The sequence below is a fragment of the Biomphalaria glabrata genome, chromosome 4, assembly GCF_947242115.1.
Source record: "Biomphalaria glabrata chromosome 4, xgBioGlab47.1, whole genome shotgun sequence".
Lineage (NCBI taxonomy): Eukaryota > Metazoa > Mollusca > Gastropoda > Planorbidae > Biomphalaria > Biomphalaria glabrata.
In genome coordinates, this window is record NC_074714.1 from 41,663,003 (window position 1) to 41,683,083 (window position 20,081).

Genomic DNA, 20,081 nt, shown 5'->3' on the forward strand with positions numbered 1-20,081 from the left:
TCATCACTATCTTCCAACAGGTCATTAGTCCTTAGGATGTGTATGCTATCGGCTTTTTTTTAATTTTATTTTTCTGGCAGAGTTAGACTTGGGGCATGTTGTCCTGGCAGGTAAAGAAGTTAAATATATGAGATAACAGGTGAGAGGAGACTTAAGTCTAGCAAAGAATAGACATTCTCCAACACAGGGTCATAGCAAAAAAAACAGACATTCCCTAATACAAAGTCATTCGAAAGAACCGACATTTTTTTATCTTATAAATTACAGACGTTTTTTTTAAAAAAGAAAAAAATGCGCACTACGCGTATCTATATCTTAATCTAGCCGTGTTTGTGTATTAAAGACAAACTCTGCTAAGTCATTGGTTGTCCTAGCTGATTCAAGCAACCCGTTTCGTGCTCTATTGGGACACATTTGTATAAAGAAAGATATACAATAGCAACAGAGCAGACTATACCAAAAAAAAAGCAACGGCAATGCAAAGTTATTAAGGTAGTTTGTGTGAAAAAAAAACAAACTCAGAATCGGCCCCCCAGAGTGGTCCACTCAGGCAGGTAAAAAGGCAACTTTCAATATTTTCATCATGAATATCAGAAGCTATGAACTACAATCAGCGATCACAACCCCAGCTCCGTTCATACCAAAGGAAATGTCGTGTGTGTGTGTCGACTGACCACATGATACCACAGGGTACGGAAAAATATTAATGTCATTTAGGCCTACTCATTTTGTTTTATTTCATTGTATTCATATGTATTCAATAAACTGATTGCTGCGAAGATATTGTTAAATGTAAACCTGACCTAACTGATGTTATTGTGTGATCATCTAATTCAGTTTTCCCAAAGTAGGGTACGCGTACCCCAAGGGGTATTGGAAAACTTTGGAGGTGGTATGCTGTGCACCTCATTAACTATGCTGTTTTTTTTTAAAATGCCCATTTATTATGTTCTGTTAATAAATTAAAATGAGGTGGGGGGGGGGCGAGGGGTACTCATCATTACAAAAATGATAAAAGGGGTACACGTAGCTCAAAAGTTTGGGAAGCACTAATTGATGGGTTGTTGTTGTTTTTTTCAAATCTCTCATTGAAATCCTCAAGCAGTGACATAGCTAGGAATTTTGAAATCATTTGGGGGGCCGGGAATCGACCTCTTTGGATTATGCGTCGTGTTTGGTAATATTTAATACTTAATGTATCTATGATAACCGTATGTTGTTTAAGAATACATATTACTTGTATGTATACTAAATGTTGTTTAAGAATACATTTTACATAAATGCATACTAAATGCATATTTTCTCTTTTAAAACGAAAGTAAACAGTTTCTTTATTAACTTGTATAACAGAAAAAGCTTAATTTATAAATACATTAACATTGTAAAAAAAAAATGTTTGCGTTGTTTCATTTGGATTCAGTATAGGTGTTTTCATGTGTTATAGTAATGGTCCCTAGTATCGGATAAACGGTGTATTTTTATGAAAAAAAAAATGCTTGCATAGTTAATTTAAAATATGAAAGAGTTCACTTTTAGAAAACCAATTGTTTCTTTACAAAGCGTACAATAAAAACGAAGCCAAACAATATTTTTATTTAAAAGGAGTTTGAAAACGATGCAACAACATATTGTCTTTCAAATTAAAAAAAAAGCAGCTCATCTCTTATTCTTGTAATACAGGTAAATATTTGTTTAAAATTACATTTTATGTGCTAATAATCCTTCGATATAAAGAAAGCATGTAATTTGATACTCTGTTACATACTGCAGGGCGTCCAACAGCTGATAGCAAATAGACATTTCAGAAGAATGAAACCTTTATAACCGAAAGATCTTGACGGGCTACAATAAGGGGAGACAATCAATAAAATGTTTTTAGGAACGCGTACCGGCACAGAATGATGGATACACCACATTGAGAATAAGATTGATAGTGAGCATCCATTAACAGACACACGTATACAAAAAACACACGCACACACACATAAAATTAAACATAGCAGTGCTTGTGAATGATTCCGTTGTGCAAGAGCTAAATATAGTTCAACAGCTTAACCAGTCACATAGGTAAACTGTGCTAAAGGTCTTGGTGGCCAAACTAGGTCAATGCCAGGGCCTAAAATCCTGGATAACATTTTCAATGATTATGTAATACTAATTTGGATGAGAAGAAGCACAGTGCTGTTACGTTAAAACATAAATACATCTCTTCTTTCTTCGCATAACCAGAAGCACAGAAACTCAGTATTAATACAGATGGATCAAAAGATTTATTAACAGCAATAAGTGACCTCTAGGAGCAGCTCAGATATTGAGTCTGGCGGAACTATTTTCACGGACAGAAGACGTGGCGAAGGCAAGTGGTGCCTATGCCAGTAAGCTGCTCGTTAGCCATAGCTGGCTGGTTTAGCTACCCACTTAAAAGAAGGAAAACTCCGAATTCAAACCTACGCAGCCTTGCAGCTATATATTAAAACATGGGAAAGGCATCATGAGTCATCCCGTATGAAGAAACAGGAGCGTAGAGCCCAATGCAAGTCTTTGATACTGTCTTCCAATGGATTCTTTGTCTGCCTATTTCTTCTTTTCTCTGGTACTGTCCCCTGCAGGAAGATCCTAGCGAGCCCATTGGACCTCTTACTACAAATCTAGCTCTTGACTAAAGAACAGAAAATTTAATCTGAACTTTATTGTAATGGTGCGTAAATTTAGTAATCATCCTATTATTTAGCATAGACTTCACCGTCACCTGCAGCTTAGTCTGTTGGGCCTTTGTCTATTTCCAATCATCTCTGTATTTTGACAGAATTAGTCTCTTACATTGACAGACCCATCGATATCTGGATAATGTCTTCCCATTGCTTCTTTAGTTAGCCTCTCCGTTTTGTCCAGGGTAATGTTCCCTGTAGGAAGGTCTTTGCGAACACTGGGATCTTCTCATATGGCGTACAGTATTAACTTGTGTTAGATAATACATATTCAATAAAATTAGATTAATCTGTTTTAGTTGTACTGTAGTAGTTTCACACTACGCATAATATTACATCCGATATGGCGTCGTTGTTTACGACTGAAGGAGGCCAACAACATGTTTAGAAAACAAGCAAAATAAACAAAAAATACTTTTAAAAAGAAACAATGCTATATTGAGTGAAGGGAGAGCACCGTTCAATCACCGCCATACATCTCAACACTGCGACTTTTATCTCCCCTTTTTCTAAAATAAAAACAAAACAAAATTAATCAATTAACACTAATTGATTAACTAATTGTTGATGTTTTTAAATTGATTCACGCGTTGTCATCGACAATGAATAGTTGTGCCAAATTTCAACTTGATCCGAGAATGGGAAGTGGGAAGAAAAAAAGTGTAAAAGAATTCACCCAGACAGACAGACAGAATCTATAAAAGTTTTGTAATAAAATAACGTTTAAGTAGTAATATTGGCAAATGACGTCATTGCATTCATGTTTTATATGATTAAAAAACAAACCCACTAGTAGCCCGTAATTCACAAGACAGAGGTGGCGATCACATAAGTTGTTAATTGAAACTGTATTCAAGTTTTTCAGCTTCGTCTTGACCCCTAAAAGAAATTTTATCGGAACAGAACAATAGAATCTTTTATTTATTTGTCGCTTTCAGCGCAATCAAAAAGCCATTAAGACTTCCTTTGATCAAATTACTTTTATCTGGGTTTATTTGCACATTGAACCTCGTGTTTTAAAAAAAAAGTGTGTGTCTGTTCTTAGGGTATTTTAAAAAAAAAAATACTTTTTGCACCCAGTAGTGAGAATGCACATCTAAATATAAAGTTGTTGAATAGAGAGAGAATGATAGGTGAAGCTTACACAAAACAAGGGAGATGACTCTTCGTTTTTTAAGTTAATACTGCGTTATATCCCCTTTGTTTGCGGCCCCCGAAAGGGGAAAAGACGCTCTTAGTTTTGTGTGGATTGTCTGTCTGTCCGTCCCGTTTAGATCTCTTAAACTAGAAAAGATATTGAAAATCCTAAATCATAATATTTAGACCATTTGAAGTTCTGATGCAACGGCTACTTTTTTCTTTTCTGAAAGCGAAAAATCTAATTGTTTAAAATCTCCTATGCAAGCAGTTTATTCATAAAAATACACCACTTTTAGAACTATTCACTGTAAATATTTACAAACATGTAAAACTCTAAACACACGTTGCAATTGCGCAGTAAAGCTTTTAGATTTTTTGTCAATAATGATTAATTTTTTTTTTTTTTACATCTGTATTGCTAAGTGAAGTAAGTTCTGTCATACTAGCTACTACATTTACAAACAAAAAAAATGTTTGTTTTTTTAGAGAGAAAAAAATCTATTTAATATGCATATAAGTTGGACATAATTTAAAACAACAATAAATAAGTTGTTTTCATATTATCACGTGATCTGCGGCGTTGTACCACCACATTGAAGCGAAAGGAAAAAGTATTATTATTTTTAGCGGCCGCCGAAAGGGGAAAAGACGCAATTAGTTTTGTGTGGCCCGTCTCTCCGTCCGTCTGTCCGTCCCGTTTCGATCTCAGAAACCAGAAGATAAAATGAAAATAGGACATCATGATATTTTAGATCATTCAAAGTTCTAATGCAACGGCTACTTTTTTCTTTTTTGAAAGCGAAAAATCAAATTTTTAAAATCAATTATGTAAGTAGTTTTTTCATAAAAATACACCATTTTTACAACTATTCAATATTAATAGGAACAAAAACTGCAGGCTTTTTAATGAAGTCTACACATATACACTCTTTTCCAACACATTTATACGAATGGTTTTAGATTTTTGGTCAAAAAATATTTTTTTTAACAATTTTATTTCAAAGTTATATAAGTTCTGTCATAATAATTACTACATTTACAAAAAAAAAAAAAAAAAAAAAAATAACGTTTTTTTAATGAGAAAAAAAATCTATTTGCTGAGCAAATAAGTTGGACATAATTTAAAACAACAATTAATAAGTAGTTTTTCATATTATCATGTGAACTGCATAGTGCATCAATAGTCTTACAACACAAAGCTAAAGGAATTTTTTTACTTGAGGCTTTGAATTAGAGATTGACCCTTTACAAAACAATTAGATCAATTAGATACTCATTATAAGACATCAGTTAGGCCAGGTTCACATCTAACTTCACATTCACTTTCACCTATCATTTGGTCTGCTAGACCTTTGGGACACCACATATAATCTGTCAACCTTCTTTCACAATTATTCTCTGTCATTTGCTTTTGATAGAATTTCATTATGATTTTCCTTATGAAAATATTGAAACCTGCCTTTTTACCTGCCTGGGTGGACCACTTCGGGGGGGCTGATTTTGAGTTTGAGTTTCCACTGTCTTTGTAACCTTGTTTTAAAAAAATGTGCCTTTTGTGATTGTGTCTAACTGCTTGTTATTTCGTGTGCTACACTATAGTACATTATTATTTATACGATGTAGAGACTGGTTTTCATTCATATCCCAATCTTCTTCTTTAGAATTTAGTGTTGTTCTTTTTTTCAGCGTTATAAAATCTAGCCGCGATAGAAACAAACAGAAAAGCTAAACCCTAGAACAAAATGTGGACCCTAAAGTCTGTCTCTATAAATGACTTAGAATCAATTATATAATCAATAACGAGTTTATTCAATATCTCGTACATTCGGAATTTGTTGGAGCTCTTAAGACCTTAGAACGAGTATAACTATCTTTTGTTGCTATCTTCTTGAAGTTGAGGACAATAGATGACAGCCAATACCAAACATTTTGGTCATTATTTTAAACATAATACACTGTTAACAAGTATTGTGACGAGTACATTTTGCTAAGATGTATACTTTGATTTCAATGACGTGTAATTTTCTTTTGACTTTTCTAATGAAGTGGCCAAGGATTTCAGCTCTCCTGGCCTAAACGCAGTGCTCTGGTACATACCAAGATTAGTGTTAGCGTTAGTTGTAGCGGATAGGCTAACAGAATGAGTAAAAACTGGTCCACGCAGCTCATTTGATGCATCTATTCTGAAAGTAGGGCAGTAAGAAGAGACCACTTGCCCCGAAGTGGTCCACCCAGGCAAGCTTCAATATTTTCAGAAAGAACATCCAAATGAAATTATATCAAAGACAAATGAGAGATAAGAATGGCGAAAGAAGGTTGACAGATCTTGTGTAGTGCCCCAATGGTGCTGCAGATCAAAGGATAGGTGCAAGTGAATGCAACGTTAGATGTGAACCTGGCCTAATTAGTTCCCCTTTCAGACCTTGTGGATGGCTGCCTGGCCGTGCGGTTTGCGCGCTGGACTGTCGTTCGGATTTATCGACGGTCGAGGGTTCAAACCCTGCCCGCTCCCATCCCCCGTCGTCCTGCGGGAGGTTTGGACTAGGAAGTAAACTATCTTCAACTCTGAAGGAACATCCGAAACATGTAAAACATTTTATAAAACATTTTAGTCTATAGGGCAGATGATGTAAAGTTCATCTGTTTTTGTGGCCTACGGTTAACGAGGGTGTCATGTAGCCAGCACAACGACCAACCGCCTTTACTTTTCCCCAACTAATGTCAGGTACCCATTAGAGCTGGGTAGACTCAGAGGCGCCCAAGGAATCCGAAGTTGAAAATCCTAGTCTTCACCAGGATTCGAACCCGACGGCTCCAGAATGTGAGACTGAATAGAACTGTTGTTATAGTGAGTTGGATTTTGTTAAAAAAAAGTATTATTACTAAAGTCTAGTACATTTATTTTATCTCATGTTAACTTGATTTTGTCTATATTTTAATAAAGGTTATATTGAGTATTGTTCACAAGGAAGTTATTCAAGTTTTATTAGTTAAGATATATTACGCCTACAGCGGTTTAGCTGTCTACCATCAGTTTGGAGATACAAGTTAATGTCCGTCCACAACATTCCTTCAATATTCAGACTGGAACGGCGACGAAGAATTGTATTTCTTAATTGTATTGATTGGCACGAGTCTGTTTACTACCAGCTGAAATGAACTTTGACTCGACATTCTTCTTGACCAGAATCAGTTCGCTAAGTACGAAATCAATGATCTTTGTAGGGGAGATCATTTGACGACCTAAAAGGTTTACACAGTTGTTGTTGTTTTAAACTTACAGGCATGCACATTGCTTTTAAAGAATGTTCAAGTAGTCTATGTTTACGGAATGGTTCTGTACGCTAGTGTACGGTGAAGACCTCAAATTTACGGACGGCGAGGAAACTGTCAGTGAGTCAACATGGGAGTCCGGTCAATGTTGAATCTGCACAAATAGGGAGAGACTGACAAGGCCAGTAACATCAGATAATCTTTCTCTTCCAAAACCTTTTTATTTCCCCATCATGGCCAGGTAATCTTTTAAACGCAACCTTCACGACTGGGCCAGATATTCGGCACACTCTCTCCCTCAATGATTGATAGTTTAATATAATATTGGATTGTTATGTGACTAAATGTGCCCTGGGGCCAACAGAAAATATCCTTTTTTTGCACGCCAACGCCTTCTTTTTATCTTTACTAAACATTGGATATAGTAATATAATTGCATTGTCTTTGCAGTTTTTAACTGTTTGAATCTGTTATATAGTGAGTGCCCTATTGTATATCTAAAGCATTGCATTTATTTATATCTTTAGTTTATCGTTGACTAATGAGGTCAAAAGATCTATGAATATTGATTTATTTTATTTTATCATTTTGATAGTCATTATGTCATTATCTATTCCGAGATTTATCTTTTTTACGGAAAGTAAAAGAATGAGACAGAGAGTAAATGAGTAGTAGATAATGAAACCGAGTAAATCAGTAGCCGATATCTAATTACTTTGGTCCATCATGGTTGACCTATATGTATGTTTATTGTATATTTCTACACAGTGGTTCACCTCTGCAGGATTCAATATTTCTATTTGTCAGGAGAACATTTTCTCAAACTTAGAAATATTCATGACATAAATTGTATTTTCATGATCTATATCGCATCACTCATTTAACATTTTTAGCAAAATGAGAAAATTGTTTTGGCTTCTACAATCAGGACCGCCGCTACCTATTGGGCAATGTGTGCACTGCAAACAGGCTACCGAATGTAGGGGGCGGCCAAATCATTATTCCAAGGTTACTTTTTTTTTTTTATTTTTGATTTAATAATAAAAAATTACTTAAATGTTTTATATAAATTGAAATGATTCCATTATCCTTTGATAACTTGAGGGGAAAAAATGATAGTTAAAACGTTTTGAAGAAAACATTTCTAAATGTCTCCGCTAGTGTGTTTCTTTTATATTCATTCCACAAAATGGTCGAACTTAATCAGACTTAATTATAGTGACGACGTCTGTGAAGAAAAAGGTCCGCGACCGAGAAGTCTTAACTCGTAGAATAATTTTAAAAGGATCACGCGCATTACAGAGGTCCGTGCGCAATATGTTGGCCTACCTAGAATGTCCCTCGTATAATATTATTGGCCAGGGTTGCCTCTTTATTATTAGACTTAATATTGACGTAGACTTTTTTTTTATTAGGATGAATAGTGCGTACTGAAAGAAAACACGTCACCGTTGGCCTTTTTATATTTTCTCTTCTTACTACAAGAAAAAGACGTTGCAGACAGCAGGAAAAAGGATTTCTGAAGTTGAAAACGTATTAGTGAAATTTCCTTACTTAAATTTGGATTTTATACATAGTGTTAAATTATCATAAATGAAAATAAAACCTAAAAATTGTTATAATTAAAACTAATTCTCTTTTCTTTTCATTACAAAAAAAACAAACAAACAAAAAAAAAACATAAGTTAAATTTGAAAATAAAACATCTTAGAGTGCATGGGGATACAACAAGGCTGCTAATATGAAAAGAAAAAAGGAATGGTCAATAAAAATAGATTTAAATCAAAGAGCGCGTTTGGTACAGTGTCAAGCTCAGTCTTAATGATTAAAAAAAAAAACGGGGGGGGGGGGGGGGCAGCATTTTTTAATTTCGCACGCAGGCGGCCACAACCCTCGCGGCGGCCCTGTCTACAATCAATTCACAAGTAATCTTTTAAAGTCCAAAACTAATTTTTTTAAGGTTAGTTATATATATATATAATTGTATGCATTTATTTTATTTTTGCTTTAGCTGATGAAGCTTATGTGAGCACAACATTTTCGGCTGTTCACCTGGCATGCTTTGGTATCTGGAACCTATCTGAATTGCCGAGTCTTTCTGTCAAGACACATTTCTTCTGCCAAGACTGTTTTATTGTCTCCAGCGATTTTCAGTTTTTACATCACGGCGCCATGCTGTTCTGTTATTTGCTCTTGACTCCCAAAATGTAAAGTCTATCTTGAAACTTTCAAGAACTCTTTGATAGTGTCCTTGAATTGTTTTCTTTGTCCATTTGAATTTGTTTTCATATTGGTTTAGCTGGCCGTCAAGGAGCTTTTTTTTTGGGGTAGGGGGCGGAGCTGGGGGTGTTGATCGGTGGTTGACTTATAGCACCAGACTGCTAGTAAACAACTTAGCCGATATAGGCCTATAATAATATTTGAAATTATAGAACATAAAAGACTTTCTTTTGTGGCAAAAACTAACTATAACTTTTAACCAAGCTTATAGTAACCCACACTCTGTCTGGCTGTCTGGTAAAAAGTTCCTACACGTTATTTCTCCCACATCCAATGTCGGATCAAGTTGAAATTATTTCTTGTTCTCGATCAAAATAAAAGTCAGTCTTAAAAAAAAATACGATTTTTATTAAGGTAATTAATTATTTCGTATCGAAAAAGAGAAAGAAAGCGTAATTAGAAGATTTGGTGGCATACGTTGAATTAGCCCCCTTTTATACTTTGTGTAGGTCGTGGTTAAAAGGTTTAAAAAAATATAATAGATAACTTTAAAACTTTCTATTTTCATAAGCACTTCGCTTGCACAGTGTTGCGAGTGTCGGCCTAAAGAGGCTTAAACCCTCGAGTTCGAATTCAAGTTCTACATCTTTTTATTATTTACTTATGAAATGCATTTAAAAAGCGATCACGGTAACATTTACACTGGCACCCCCCCCCTTATTATTCCCCCCTCCACCCTATCCAAAGGGTGCAGATAAATGATGGGATCAAAGCGTATTGGGAAATCTAATAGCATGAAATTGAGCTAAACAAAAACAATAGGTAAAACATTTCCTATCGCACAGATTTATTATTTTTAGTGTAGATCTATTCCAAATTTTAATCTCCTGGCTGACCCGAACTAATTGATACAATTCCACTTTATATAAAAGTTTGGTTTTAAAGTATTATTTCTGTGTTTTTCTTGTTATTCTTCATCAGCTCTATTGGGGTTGATTGTTCACTGGGACGAGGTTCTTTGATGTCCTACGTCTCTCAACTCAGGGATGGAAAAAGTAATGCCTTAGTGGTCCATTAACTGTTTACATCTACTTGACGGGCAGTCTTTGACCCGTGGGTTATGCGGCAACGGTCTGACAAATTGACCACTTGAAAGCTAGTCAACAAAGAGGCTTTGTTTAGATCAAGATCTGGATAAGATTAAGTGAAAACACTTTTATAGCCTACCCCAAAAAATGGCTTTTTATTCGCAATTTCTACCAAATATGTCTTTGAAAGTCGATATTTCAATGTCTGACTCTAAAGTACTATAATTCCTTCCGATTTAAGCATTTGTTAAATTTCTTTTGGTGCGTAACTTTCTTTTGTTCCATTTTTTTTTTAAATTTGTGTTTTATAATTGCTTCAATAGATCTAGATCTTAAATGAAGAATTCGCCACTAGATGTAGATAATTGTCAGAGTGAATTTTAGGGATTGTCATTAAATCATTGTGATTATCAATAATCTTTTTACAACTGTATAGAAAGCGTGTGTGTGTGTTTGTATGTGGAGAAAATTACTACAGTTTGAAATGATAAGACTGTAGTTAATGATAATGTATAACACAATTTAAAACTAAATCTAGTTCTACAAGTGGGCCTCTATTCTAAATTAAAATCCTACAAATTGTCACAGTGAGTATAAGGGGCTATTAAAAGTGTGAGTGTGTGTGTGTGCGTCTTGGGGGATGTTTTATACGGTGTGTAGATATGAGTTATTCTAACTAAGGTGCCCCTTATATCTAAGACTGACACAATACAAATAAATCATAGTGGACTAAGGTGCGACTAGTGACGTTTCTTTGTTCAAACTGTTCCCGGGAATAACAAAGCGTCAGTAAATTATTTATCAGTGCTTCTATTATTTACAGCACAAAATGTGTGCAGTGCATAATTATATGCAAGAGGGTATATTTTGTATACTTTGTTTAAAGCTGTGCTTTACCGCCTTTATAATAAGTATAGCTTTTATATAGCGCTACTTTCATGCTTCTAGCATGCTCAGAGCGGTATGGTCCAATCTCATTTGTGGACCAGTGGTGTGAGGGGGTGAGGGGGTATCTGGGAGGTTTTCCGTGCTGCCTTTAGGTGCTCAGTAAACAATGCTCTGCTCCAGTAGGGTGTCGAACCTCGAGCCCCCTTCCTAGGTAGCCAAGCCAAGCCAAGTTCAAGCGCACTTGGCCTCTCGACCACGCTTTCATTTGAGAAGGCTACAACTGATGGGCCTACGAAGTAATGGAGCGCTGCGGGCCCTTCGTTTGTAGGATAAAAGAGACAAAATAAAAAGGACTTTCAGAATTTGAGGGCTAAAAAATTGTTTTTGGGTTGGGGAGCGTTGTAATACGGGCCGTTTTATTTATAGTTTTAAGAATGTTCCGGCAAAAAAAGAACAACATAGGCCTATAAACCGACATTTTCAATCGCGACGTAGCACGGGTATCAGCTAGTCTGTCAATAAACAAAAAATAATGCATGCATAGTGTTTTGTTAAAAGTGTTCTACTTGTTTAAAAAAATAGATTACATAATTGTGGCGCCAAACGAGAATGACGCTTGATCTTCGAGTCGGTCAAAACGTCGCCCAATGACAAGGTCCAGTAAAGCTCGTGCAAAGACAAGCGAGGCTAGATAAAAATAGCTTGGTCTTATTGGGAATTTTGTAATATAAAGAGGGACCTGCTTTGAACAGCACGGGAAAAGGAGGTGGAGGACTTATGGTCACTGAATTTGAGATTCTTGCAACGTATTTTATTTACTATCCAATTGTAAAAAAAATCAGAGGGAAAGTCTATTAACGTAGATCTAGTAGGCCTGGGTCTCAGTTATTTTTTTTTACTTTTAGTACATCTATCCAAAGGAATTTCTTTTCTTTCTTCTTCCCCAACTGAGTTTCTAAAGACAACTGATTTCAAACTAAGGCCAGGCGTTCGGTAACATACAAATAGAAGACACAAATCCCCATGAACAACTGAGGCACACAATAATCTGCCATTTAAAAGACAGACGAAAATGACCGCTTTGTCTCTTACTATTAAACCTTGTGATGACTTAAGTTGTAAAGGCGGTTGGTCGTTGTGCTGGCCACATGACACCCTGCTCGTTTACCATTGGCCAAAGAAATAGAGGATATAGATCGCATATATGAATGGGATGTCTGGTCGCGTGGTATGCGCTTGGACTGTCAACACGATGGTCCCGCGTTCAAATCCAGTCCGCTGCCTTCCCTTTATTCTATTGTAGGACTTAATGATCTTTATTCCTGAAGGAATTACCGAAATATTTACATTTTAAATTCGTTTCGTCTGTTTTGTTGTACACGTTCGTGTGATCAGTCTTAGTCATAGTCTTCATAGTTGAAAATTGTTACATCATAGCCCTAATCTCCCGCAGGGCGGCGGTAGATGGCAGCGGGCAGGGTTCGAACCCTGAACATTCTAAACGACAGTCCAGAGCGTATTCCACACGACCAGGAAGCCGTCCGTTCCAAGTTTATCATTTGCATAATAGTTATCGATTACATCTCGACGATGTTATCGATATAGCAATAAATAAAAAATTGATTGTCGCGTGCTTGGCTAGTTCGTTCCGTGGTAATGTGTATGTGGGAAGCTATGCGCCTTGACCTACTTCACTGCACTCCAGATGTGTGACACTACTTTCGTGTCAACCGTCAGCACCTCGTTAACTACACAGCCACGCTTGGTGTGTACCATGACCTATTTTTTTAATCGGACCCACACACAAAAAAATGATATTGTGTTTCGACATGAATGATTGACCTAATTTCTACTTTTGTTCTAGTTTATATCCAGAACTTATCCACGTTAAACATCCAACGTTTTTTTTTTCTCTGTTTTATACATTTTTCACGTGCTGTTGAAGTTTTACACTACTTTTCGCGTCACTTCCGTGTCGTTTCTAATTATACAAGAATGACACACAAACATAAAAGTGTGTAGGAGACATTCAAGGGAAACCCCGTATTATAGTAGCCCTGGCTCCGTTAACTAGCGGATATATTCTAGGCCTAGCACCCGCAGTTGTGAACTGATATCATCTGTGCATGCTATGTAAATAGATCTAAGTATGACAAAGAGTTTCGAAACACTGTTAGACACGTCTGTGATCACATTTCGTTCGAATAGGGATATTGACTCATCGATATTAAAGCTTTAAATACGATAATTTTGTGGTTCGCAGATATTCTTTTGAGAGGATTATTACAAAGAAAGTTTCCAGAGTGAGCCTAGAACAACAGACTAGAATCTAGATCTAATTCTAATCTAGATATAGTGTCAGTGTAAAAGATTCTGTATTCCAGGAAGTAGAAAGCAGTTTCTGTAGACTAGATTTAAATCTAGCAGACTCAATCTAGATCTAGATATTTTGATTCTCAACCTTGGTTTACTATTGTATTCTATCTATCATATTGACTTTTTTCAGCGACTATTGATTCTGATTGTAAAATGGTGAGTGCTTTTTATAGATTACTATATAGATCTACATCTAACTAACTATAGATTACTATATAGATCTAACTAAAAAGGTCTAGATCTAGTATTATTTATTTTCTAGACTAGATCTATATAATAATAATTGTATCTATATAGCAGATGTACACTTTATTCAATAATATCTAGAGGATGGTGAATTAAATGAAATCGTCACTATTTTCATTCACAAGATTACTGTTAGGGCTAGATATATACCAAGACTCCAAAGAAAGAGATGCAATTAACCCTTGACGATTGTAATTATACATATAGATCTAGATTTCTCCGTGTAAATATTTTATTAAACCTACTAGATCTATATCTAGACTCTAGATCAAGACATATAGACTGACACAGAGATCTCTAGTCTACTCATTTTTTAGATCTAGATATATAGATATAAATTATAATCTAGATTTTGTTTAGTAGGGTAATTAATCCTATTGTTCTATAGATCTATATAGATTTAGATTTAGCCGACCATCTCATTTTTTTTTATTTCAAAAGAGACAGAAAGACATATAGTTTTATTGTAGTTAATTTGGAATGGTCCAGATTAGCTGCATTTTTAACAAATGCTTAATGCAGAATATGAGTCAAGGTGCTTTCGAAAAAGTATAATTTCGAACAGTTCATATTGATCTATACTTCATGTTTGTTTATTGAACGTGGTAACACTTGCTCTTAGTTCACTGGATCGACCCTTCAAACAAAGAAGCAGATAATTTACACAAATGGGGGTTCCAGAGAGAGAGAGATTGCGATCAAGACAGAAGAGAGACAGAGAGAAAGTAGGAAGAAAGAGACAGAGAGAGAGAAGGAAAGAGAGCAGGTCGTTAAATTTCATCAACAGATACACTAATTCACGGGGGGGGGGGGGGCTAAAAGTATGTTGGGGGGGGTCGTTAAAATGTGGCACATTTATAGAAATTTCATAAATGAAAAGGAGGGGATGTTCAGGCTATAATAAACAAAATAAATCATGGGAACAAATCAACTGGTGTAGCCGGTGTATAATGTTAGTATCTTATCAATTACAGACGTTTCTTCCTAAGAGAAGACTATTACGTCCAACACGTATCCATGTGTTAAGCTAGTCGTGCAGGTTAATTAGAGGCTTAAATTCCACCAAGTCATCAATTTTTCCTGGCTGATTCAGACTCTTATGGCACTAGGGAAGAAGGAGCACTTGTACAAATTTGTCTTAGCACATGAAACACGAAATCTGCCTTTATCTTTGTGTCTTTTCTCAGATTTCTTTTTGTAAGATAAACGTAGCTTAAACATTTGGATTTAATATATGTCATTCAAAGCTTTCGTGTATAATAGTAATACAATATTTACACCATGTGTCAAAGCAGCTTGCAATTAGTCCTCAACTTAAAAACGTTTTGCTTTTTTTAAATACGCCATTCGTTCTTCATCTCAATCCTCTAATTCTATTTGTAGCCTAATCCACCCCAGTGGCACTACAGTCATCGGAAGGCAATGGCCTGCTTCTTTCTTATCTATCCTGTGCCCGGACTTTTAGCTGCTGTAGATCTGTTTCTACATCTTCAAGCCACCTTACTGGTGGTCTGCCTTTAGGGCCACTGCGTTTTGGCTTTTGCCGGGGAACAATTTTTGCTCCTCTGTTCTCTGCATTCTTTCGAAGTGATATGCCCCCCCAACGTAATGTGTTCCTTTTCATTTCGGTCACTATGGACGGTTCTTCATATAGCTGATCTATTTCTTTGGTTGGTGCGAATCCTCCATCAGGTTTCCTTATGTACGGCGCCATACATTTTTCGGAGGATTTTCCTTCCCCAAGTATTTAGCAGATTTTCTGGGCTTTTTTTTTGGTCACCGTCCAGATTTCACTTACATATATAGCTACTGGTCTTTTTAAAAAAAGTTTCCTAACATTTGCAGGCAAACCATTGCTCGGAACTACTTTAAACCATTTTTTTAATTCATCCCTTTATATTGAATATAATACTAATAAATAAATGCAGAAGAAGCAACACTGTGCACTGGTATACACGATGCTTCTTGTTTCTGTTTATTTTTTTTTTTTTATATAATTACAAAAAAGAAACTAGAGAGTATTGTAATAAATAGACTTAGGGAATAGAAACCTTTAACACCTGACAGTTACGGTCGTTCTTTCATAAAATAAAAAACGACCTCCGAGTATCACTAGATGAAACCCACCGACTTTGTGTCCATTTTATTAATAAACGTTTTGATGAAGTCAATAAACAAGAGAAGTAGGGAGGAAACAGGGAGAGAGAGCAGGCGCACGCACACACACACACACCTTCCTGTGTATCAGATAGATAACGAAACTTAAAAACAAACAAAATAAATAAAAAACTCTACAACATGCTTCAAGTAGAGGTTGACTAAAAATAGACGACACGGTGCTCACGTCATTCAAAATACACGTTTAACAAGACTCTCTCTCTCCCTTCCCCCCCCCCCCCACACACACATACATACATACACACAAATACATATATTGGTATGAGATAAGAGCGCATCGTTATTTTTATTCAAATTATTGAAACCACAACAATCTCTTTTATTTTTTAATTAGTAAAATCTAAGCAATTTCTTTCATAACAGTACATTCTTCACAATCAAAATTGTGTGTGGGGGACTATCTACTCTTAGCCCTACTGGTCTAGATCAAGTCTATCCATAATGTTAAGATCTAATTAAAAAAAAAAAAGGTTTAATAATAACTTGGATTCCAAGTCCCTTCACTCTCGTGTAAAACAATCACATCATCTTGGCAGGATTAGCCTCGCTTCTCTCGTCACTGTTTGACTGCTCTGAGTTCACCCTGAACTGACCTTTTTGTTTCTGTAATGATCGTTTATCTACATTTGACTTTTAAAACTTTGCCTGTATGTCTTGGTGTGAATCAGGCATATATTGTGTCACGGGGTTCAACTTTGGAGTAGGGAAAGAGAAATTACAAAATAACCCAAAACACTAGTACAATGATGTCGAAACTACGACCTGCGGGCCGTATTCGGCCCCTTGATGTGGTGCTATCTGACCCCTCCAAACTTCTACCCTTAGTACAAAAAGAAACCACCAAGATTTGGTTCCATCGGACTCTTTTTTTTTCTTATGTCGATGCGGCCTGTTACAAATGTTTAGGAAATCTATACGGCCTTACGCAGAAAACATTTTGGCCAACACTGTCCTTATATATATATGTGTGTGTTTCCGACCTTCTACGACAATTGGTCTCACCCATAATCTCTCTCTGTCTCTCTCTCTCTGTCTCTCTCTCTCTCTGTCTCGTTTTTCCGTGCTTCGTAGTCTTGTGTTTTTTTCCCCTAATGAAACACTGTGTAGAACACAGGAATGGAGTGTACACATATACACATCCACGAATGTGTTTCGTCTCCTCCCAAGGACTCAATTACATCTTTGTTTAGACATAAACTGATTGACACTATTCTGTTCTTAATTGGACTTTTTGACTCCACTTATTATAAAGCTTGTCTTTGAGAAGATTAAGAAGATGAGTGCTGTATTTCAAGCGGCAGTCCTAGCTGGGATCTACCTATTTGCCACATCCATTAAAACAGTTACCTGCCGGAGGTCGATTTATTGCCTTTTTTTTTTAAATAATTAAATCAATACAGGGCTTTCATGATAGTTTTTCATTAATTATAACACCTAGGTATTTTGAGTTTCTAGTCTGTGTAACTGGTGGTATTAGTTTTTTTTGTTACTCTTGACTTTTTTTTTCTGGGCGGAAAGTCATGCTCCAATTTGATTCCCATTTCTGTAATTGATCTAATTCTTTTTTATAAAAATTTCTGTATCTTGTGTTGTTTTTATTGTTCTATATATTATGCAATAATCTATGTAGTATCGGCAGTAGATAATTGTGTCCTAGACGTTCATCCCGCGGCCTTTGTAAGAGAACTCCAGTTGTCTTGTTGAAAAGACGCCTGCTTCCTGGTGCTTTTATTATACTAGTTAAGACTCGGGCTGGTCCAAGACGCCCGATCGGGTCTTTCAAGCGTATTCGTGAGACACATCTGTTACACCATCCACCGTTCTGCTCGCTCTCTAGTAATTGCATATTGATATTCATCCTAATACCCTTGGAGGCATGGCTATCATACATAAAGCAACTTAAAATTTCACCAAAGATATCTGCGCTCCACCATGGACATACGATGGCAAGACTGCACTACAAATAGCGATGTTCTAGCAAATGGCGGGTCTGGACAGTACAGAGGGACAATATTTTCCATGTCCAGTGACTGTCGCTATCAGAGATGCTCTTTTCCGTGTCCAGTGACTGTCACTATCAGATGCTATTTTTCATGTCCAGTGACTGTCACTATCAGATGCTATTTTTCATGTCCAGTGACTGTCACTATCAGATGCTATTTTCCATGTCCAGTGACTGTCGCTATCAGATGCTATTTTCCATGTCCAGTGACTGTCGCTATCAGATGCTATTTTCCATGTCCAGTGACTGTCGCTATCAGATGCTATTTTTCATGTCAACCGAACCTTATAACCTAGTCTTCACTCTTCCTCTTTCACTTTGGTTAGGGAAAAAAACCCTAAGAAAAATGCTTTAAAACCAAACAGTCTTGTGTAGAATACTTCCGATACATTCCTATTAGATTTAGATTGACAAAAGTTCATAATAAATGATCTAAGTATCTTTTTTTCTTTAATGTTATAAAAAATAACATTATTTTTTTTCTCTTTGACTATGGGACTAGTTGAATACTGTAGTCTATGATTGTACTTAATAATACTGTCGTCTATGATTGTGCTTAATGATAGTTGAATACTGTAGTCTATGATTGTACTTAATGGTAGTTGAATACTGTAGTCTATGATTGTACTTAATGATACTGTAGTCTATGATTGTACTTAATGATACTGTAGTCTATGATTGTACTTAATGATACTGTAGTCTATGATTGTACTTAATGATACTGTAGTCCATGATTGTACTTAATGATACTGTAGTCTATGATTGTACTTAATGATACTGTAGTCTATGATTGTACTTAATGATACTGTAGTCTATGATTGTACTTAATGATACTGTAGTCTATGATTGTACTTAATGATACTGTAGTCCATGATTGTACTTAATGATACTGTAGTCTATGATTGTACTTAATGATACTGTAGTCCTTGATTGTACTTAATGATACTGTAGTCTATGATTGTACTTAATGATACTGTAGTCCATGATTGTACTTAATGATACTGTAGTCTATGATTGTACTTAATGATACTGTAGTCTATGATTGTACTTAATGATACTGTAGTCCATGATTGTACTTAATGATACTGTAGTCTATGATTGTACTTAATGATACTGTAGTCCATGATTGTACTTAATGATACTGTAGTCTATGATTGTACTTAATGATACTGTAGTCTATGATTGTACTTAATGATAGTGTTAAAAAGACGATCAAACAATAGCATCGATCTCTGATTGGAACATTTCCCATTCTTACTAGTTCCCTAACAGCTTCTTGTGAATGTTTTTTCTCGCACTCGACATGGAGCATGTTTTGCATTTGCTTACGACAAGGCATGCAATTCAGGCACACATTTGTTGTTGGTAGTACTAATAACCTTCCTCTTTTTAAAGGAATTAATCAACCGTGTAGCCTAAAAGCAGAGTCGGTCTGTAGGATATCTTATTGTGTTGCATTTGTTCACAACAGAATCGTTTTTACCTTTGTTAGGTGGCTGATTTGAGAATAGTCAATGTTTACGGGTTTAAGCAATGTATAGTTCTACTTCCTCTCTGGGTTTCTCCCCCTCCCCCCTCTCACTCTTTCGACAAAACACATACTGATATACATTTATCAAGTGTGTCGACTTAAATGGTGTGTGCCGACATTTCTATATTTGGTTTCGTCTCACACACAGACACTAAAGATATAGATCAAGATCACGCTATTAGATTTCATTGCAATTTGGCATCAAATATTTGGGAGCTTCTCAAAGTCATTGAGCAATTAATATATTTTATTATTTGTTCACTTTTTTGTGTGTGTGTATGACTACAGTAGAAAACCAACTTTCTTACACTAATAACTCTTAGAATAGGAAGGGAGAAAATCTCATTAATATGCATCATAGTATAGTATATGTGTACTAATAAGACTATCTGCCATGTAAGAAAAAAAAATACCTCTGATATTTTAAGTTA

The 20,081-nt window shown here is 35.8% G+C and overlaps 1 protein-coding gene across 2 annotated transcripts in view; it reads left to right on the forward strand.

The window, feature by feature from the left end:
* LOC106052518 (protein kinase C delta type-like) overlaps nt 1-20,081 on the forward strand; it is a 134,580-nt gene that overhangs the window by 28,040 nt on the left and 86,459 nt on the right. The window contains exon 1 of one of the 2 annotated variants that reach the window (XM_056025843.1): nt 13,104-13,849. The exons of the other annotated variant lie outside the window; for it this stretch is intronic. Coding sequence (XP_055881818.1) covers nt 13,847-13,849 — 3 coding nt within the window. The 5' untranslated portion in view covers nt 13,104-13,846. Of the gene's footprint in view, nt 1-13,103; nt 13,850-20,081 lie in introns of those variants that run through there. 2 annotated transcript variants of the gene reach the window in all.